The 6,305-nt window shown below is 34.9% G+C and overlaps 1 protein-coding gene across 1 annotated transcript; it reads right to left on the bottom strand.

Annotated features, from left to right (window-relative positions):
• Positions 1–353: 353 nt before the first annotated feature.
• LOC145620274 (methyl-CpG-binding domain-containing protein 6-like) lies at positions 354–5,991 on the bottom strand. The gene is made up of 3 exons (XM_081674922.1): positions 5,411–5,991; positions 995–1,111; positions 354–856 (listed from the first exon to the last, which is right to left on the bottom strand). The coding sequence occupies exons 1-3, from the start codon at positions 5,732–5,734 to the stop codon at positions 611–613; spliced, it is 687 nt and encodes a 228-aa protein (XP_081531048.1). The 5' UTR covers positions 5,735–5,991; the 3' UTR covers positions 354–610.
• Between the last annotated feature and the right edge of the window lie 314 nt (positions 5,992–6,305).

The following is a 6,305-nucleotide window of genomic DNA, read 5'->3' as shown; positions in this document are numbered from 1 at the left end:
TAGTTTGTAGACTTTGGTCTTGAATTCCATTTGACAAAGAATGAAGACGGAGTAGAGGGGTGATTATCTATGCACAAGAGAGTTCCCTAAGATCGGTATAGAAGCAAGGTAAAGCTTGAAGATATGATAAGGAAAAATGCTTGCTCTAAACAAGCAATGCTAGTCATCTCCAAAATCATGCATTCGAATTGGAACAATCTCTTGGGATATTTTGGAAATTTCTCTAATTCACAAGTGTTACGAGTATTTTGGGAATCCCACTAGAATGGAAGGCATTTTTGTCATTACGAGTATAGATCTGCTACTATAAAGGAAACATAAAATTGTAAAAAGAACATTAAGAACCAAGGGTCTGTAACTTCAAAATGCAGAGAATTTAAATTACTAAGTTGTAATAACAAAAGAAAACTAGCTAAATTTCAATCTAACTAGTCCTATTGGGTCAAAAGAACCATGCACCATAAATGTTAAGATTATTCACAAATATTCAGCTCAAAAAGAAGCAAAAGGAAAGACACTATTACACTATATAGACATGGTTCACTTCTGTGGTTTGTTAGTATGTTTTAACTAGCCTTTTTAATCCCACAATCGAGAGAGAGGATAACTCTCAGAATAATGCACCGTTGCTACCATTTGGTAAAGAGAGGTAAGTAAAAGCTGCACTCCACTCTTGCTTGGCAGATTCAGGGACCCTCTCAACGCTATTGGTCAAGGGCCTCCACGTCCCTTCATAGATATCAGACAAGATCCATTTCACCTTAGCCGGGGCATCGTGAAAATTGAAGTTCTTCCAAGAAACTTTTGCCTTTGACTCAGCCTTCTTCCGCTTAGGGGTGGCAGAGTCAGGCACAGGCTGCAAAAGCAACATCAAAGCTATTATGAGCACCAGGACACCAGGTTTCTGATAGCCTGACTTGGGCAGATTATGATACTCAATAGTCAATGCCCTGTATTTTTCTGTAGTTTCTAAAGCAGATTTTGTTCAACTTACCGAACCATTAGCATCATCTGTTTTATTCTTTCTCTTTGTGGAACTTCCTGTTTGGATATAGTTGAGCACTTCCTTCTTTGACCTGAGCCTAACCTTTGTCGCTTTCTCTATATAGTACTGCCAAGGACGAAGACCAAGCAGGTTAGCTCACAAGGATTAATATTAGCCCCCAAACGGGGAAGAAGAGACAAGAAGAACAATATATTGGCATATAAATACAGAGACCTGCAGGAGTAGAGCATAATTTCAACATATCAGAAGAGACATCTCTTGCTTTGTTGCACAAAGAACAAGTTGGAGTAAAGATGAAATTTATGAGCAAATGGCACAGAAGAGTACAAGTAGAGAATACAGTAATGTGTATGTGCCCTAAAAATAACCTTGAGAGAGATGCTCTTTGTTCCTACCAGCAGCTGATAGCATCGACTAAATGTATATAGCTTTAAAATGACATCATAGTTTCAATTAATGCCATGAGCCTTTCAGTTCGTTGGTTCAGATACAAAGCTAGAATTAATCATACCTTTATAAGCACTCATCAGCTTAGATATAGATCCAGAAACAATTAGTCAACATAAAGTTGGAATGACAAAAGTCCACAATGTTGATCAGCCAATCAAAATCAGTTCTACCCATTGGTTCAAGAAGTGTATAGATATGCATTCAGTACAACCAATAACGATAGTTTACAATGAATCTGTAGAGAAAGTAGAATCTCGAACCTATATTTACAGTTTATGGGCATTTGGACGCTATTCATGGACCCTTTAGTCAAAAGTTGCACATAGGTCTTGTTCTTTACACTTCAAAAAAGTAAATTTTAATCCAGATCAGATTTATTTGTTCAGTCCAGGGCTAATTAAATCAACCAAGTTCTGTTTAGAGCTAATAAGTTCATTTCAGGGCCAATAAGTAAAAAAGTTCCATTCAACATATGATGAATAATTCAGTTCAATACATGACTAGTATGCACAGTTGAGTTCAGTACATCACTAATATACAAAATTATAGCCTAGACCCTCTAAATATTGCAAGTGAAATCTATATTATCCCCTAATGTTTGCATAATCATTTAAATTTCTCTTTTTCCAACCAATGATCCCCCTCCCTTGGATCTAAGCAATTACAACAACAAATCAGAGTGTGTCTCAAGGCCATAAAAAGGAGAGTTGCGTACTGTGTAAGTATTTATTTGTGACATTCAGAGTGTGTCTCATTGTCTCAAGGCCATAAAAAGGAGAGTTGCGCTAGGTCTGTGGTAGCCACTGTAAAAACTTAGTCACATGACCTTATGAATCTAAGCAACACTGCAACAGATGTCAAGAATATTACCTAGACCCGCTAAATATGTTCCTTTCATATTTATAAGGTGCAATGCTTATCTATGGCTGTTGAGGACTATACATCTTCTACTTTAATAGTGAAGTCACACTGTCACAATAGTAATTCACCAAAATTATGGCACCATAACTTTTATGAAAAATTAAGGAGCAAACTAATGTAAAATCAAGTTTTAATTGTATTTTTGATAAGCAATTATCTTTTAACAATGTCTGATCTCTAGGCAAACCAGGTTTGGCAAACACCTAGTTAAAGCAAGAATCAACTTAGTAAAAGCCAGCCCTAACATCTATGGTGTTTACAAGTCAAACAATATTTTTGGATGCATAAAAAGATGTATAGATAAATCAATGGTCTAAAAGATTTGGAAAAGCCAGTGTTTTTTTTTTTTTTTGGTATATGATTATTCCCTGTGACCCTTGTCAAATTACTCTGCAAAATTTCTTTCAAAACACGCTCCTCCAAAAACTAATGTGATTACTACGGAAATCAATGACTTTCATAGTTTCATGTTATCAATCAGATTCAAGAAATGAACTGAGAATGATGTTATTATTAGGGTAATAAAAGCCAAACTTAAGAAAATGAATGTGAATACAAGGAAAAAAGAGGAGTGATGGTGTGACTATAAGAGAACTATGTAGTGATAGGGTGATGAGAGGTAAAGAAAAGGGATTTATTACCCTCATTTTGATGTAATAGTTACACTAGGGGGAGGATGGGTAACTATAAACCTCATTTTGAGGGTGATGATTTCTCCATATCTCTCTTTTCCTCGTGCCACAACCACCTTATTCTATTTGTAAAAGCCTTACCTCCTTCAAGAATACCTCTAATCAATTATGTTTTTTCTAGTTTTGACTTTTATTACCTTATTATCTCCAATCCAAGCATGCCTTTTAGAGATAGATGAACTTCCAAACAAACTGATTTGATCATTTAAAGCCACATTAAGCAGTAAGATAATGTGAGTAAAAGGAAAACAAATATGGAAAGGAGCACCAAAAAAACACCTTTGTAAATATTTTCGAATGAAAAGATTTTTGTAAGGAAAGGATACGTAAGAAACAATATTCAGTAGATGTAGGACACACAAAATAAAAATCAGGACGGAACAGTAAAGTGAAAATTGTAGAATAAAGGGTTAAAAAAGAGTTCTCAGGATTGAATTTACCTCCGAAAGTCTAAATGCTAGCTTCTGGCCATAACTATTCATCTTAATCGAATTTCAGGAGGCAGATACAAAGGCTTCACTCCGGGGTTGGATTGAAGCAGTGAGTTCCATAATCTCAAATTTAATAGGGAGTTCTTTACCAATTACTAGATATACAATGATATGACGAAGAATGGTATGCCTTCTACCTAGTTGGGCCATTGACATACGGACTTTCAATCTCACCTTTAAGTACTAACACAGGACATATGACAATTTAACAGGGTATAGGCCAAAAATCCCAGAACAATTAGAAATTGGTAAAGTACAACACTATCGTGCACCCATGGCGTATATTAGTTATTGAATCCACATTAACATACTGCTCAACATGCATTCCTTGAAGTTAGGAGCAGCCATGACAAAAAGTGTGTGCTAAGTAACAAACGGCTAATGAAACCCTAGTCCCTAGTTCACCTATGAGTAACTTTTTGTAACTAGATTGAAATCATTGAATAGAACCTTAGTTATTAGTGATTAGTCTGAAAACAGCCAAAAGTTTACTTATTTGATAATCTCATTGAAAATGCTTCCTACTGTTGACTTTGCTGTAACCCTTGAATGGCTTGAAAGCTTTCAAATACATGAGGAGCCAGATTAAGAAAAATAAAAATTAAGCTTCAACCACTATGAAGCCATAGTATGCAAAGTGCAAAGACTATGAAGCTTCAAGCCTTCAACTACCCACAAATGCAACAACTGCAGAATCTACCAAATGCCAAACTAGTTCACTAAGTTTTGGCCTGAATTAAGCTCAGTTAAATGAGTACTCCAATACAATTGAATCTCCTTAATCATGTAATCATCATGAATCCTACGGAACGTGTTTCTTCATCCTCTATAGCCAACCTAATAAGGCATTCCTAATTTACTATCAATAATAGGTCATGATTTACTTCTCCTATGTTAACTCGCGAGCATTTATTATGACACCTCAAATCTTATACACCCAGTCCGCTATCACGAAACAATGACTAACATACTTACATACCAATTGCTTTCACTTAATTCCGGATCACAACACTACCCTCCCAGAGAAGGAACTTTCAGGCACTACAAGCAATAACTTGTTACAAACACTCAATTAAACAATTACCAAGCATACCTCACTAAGCATAGAACTAATACACTATCATATGAAAAAAAAAGCAACTATGGAATTATGTCAATTATATAATGAGTATCAAAACTACTCTATCCATCTCAAAATTTTCTTCAAAAATCACTTTTTGCAGCATCCCATAAAAATGCGGAATCTTACATTTTGAGTATTAAGACAACACAAATTAAAGTGTAAAGTTAATTGTTGGGACAAACACAAACTCGTATATACTTCTTCCGTTTTGTTTTGTTTTTTTTTTTTTTTTTTTTTTTTTTTAATGCAACACACCTCTTTAACACACTTTTTTTTTTTAAGTTATTTAGAGTAGATAAATGAGCGATTTATCAAACTAATTTGAACACCAAAGATTAGAGAAGGATTAATACTACGGCCTATATTAATTTTAGGCATTCTCTATTATATGTCTTCTTTACAAATTATTTTTAAATGAAATTATTTTGTAAAGTGGAGTGAATAGGCCTACGTCTAAAAATTATTTGTAGATTACAAATAATAAAACCAAGAAATATCCACAGTGTAACAAACACAAGTGCACAACATCAATAAACCAAATAATTTGTAGATTACCCAATACTTGTACCACAAAGTCACCAACATTTCAATTCGAATTAATTAATTAATTAATCAAACCTTCCCCAAATATTAAAAGCTCCACTAAATCAAGATTCATACTCTAATAAAACTAAAAAACATAAAATCAAATTAAATCAGTATTTAAAAAAAAAAAAAAAAAGAATACCTTATCGCGAGAACCTTTAGAAGCACCGGAATTCCTAACACGTTCTTGAACCACCCAATCAGAAGACAACCAATCAGGATTCGGCACAATAGTACAATCGGACGGCTGAGATTCATCCCCGGCAGCAGTTTTCTTACCGGATTTCTTCTTACTCCCATTCGAAGTTGCTCCTCCGCCCTTCTCATCGGGAATCTGCGCCGGAGATTCCACCGCAACCGGATCAACGGTTGGAGGGATGACCCCATTTGAAGAAATCGGGTTTGGATCAATGAAAGCTCCGGATTGCAGAAGCGGGTCGGGTTCAAAAAGGCCGAAATCTTCCATTAGAGAGAGAAAGAAGAGAGAGAAATTATGGGGTTATTGAGAAAAGAGCTGGAGATTTATTGGTGTAAATGTGAATTAAAGGGGAGTATTAAATAGGAAGGTGTATGTTTTTGGGGGAATGTCGAGGAGAAATTGAGTGGGGTTTAAAGGAAGAAGAAGAAGAAATCTGACTCACTGATTGTTGCAATTTACTGCTCACACAATTTGGTTCGTACTTGACTGTTTTTTTTTATGTCTACAAATAGCATGGAATATTTTTTATAATTTTCAGGATTTCCCTAAATTATTGCTAATTTTGAGATGAATATCAGAAACGATTTCTTTATAGATTAATACGGGGTGGTTTGTTAGGACTTAGGAAGGTATTTTGAGTGATCTCCTAATGTGTACATTCTTTTTTTCCTAATCGTCTTTATTTGATTTGATGAGGAAGCTTCATATGCCTAAAGTATCACGGATATGGAATTTGATTATTATCGGATCATTGTCACATAATTGTTGGGCTTATCACTATGATAAAGCTATTCTTAGAATGTAGACTTAAACTTTATGTTTCTTTTTCAAAAAATAT

This window comes from Chenopodium album, chromosome 3 (genome assembly GCF_948465745.1).
Source record: "Chenopodium album chromosome 3, dcCheAlbu1.1, whole genome shotgun sequence".
NCBI lineage: Eukaryota > Viridiplantae > Streptophyta > Magnoliopsida > Caryophyllales > Amaranthaceae > Chenopodium > Chenopodium album.
This window is presented reverse-complemented; position numbering and strand designations above follow the sequence as displayed.

Coding starts and splice junctions, on each gene's coding strand:
- LOC145620274 (XM_081674922.1), bottom strand. CDS start 5,734: ATGGAAGATTTCGGCCTTTTTGAACCCGACCCGCTTCTGCAATCCGGA. Junction 1,112..5,410: donor CTAAAGGTTCTCGCGATAAG/GTATTCTTTTTT, acceptor CGTCCTTGGCAG/TACTATATAGAGAAAGCGAC. Junction 857..994: donor CAGATGATGCTAATGGTTCG/GTAAGTTGAACA, acceptor TTGCTTTTGCAG/CCTGTGCCTGACTCTGCCAC.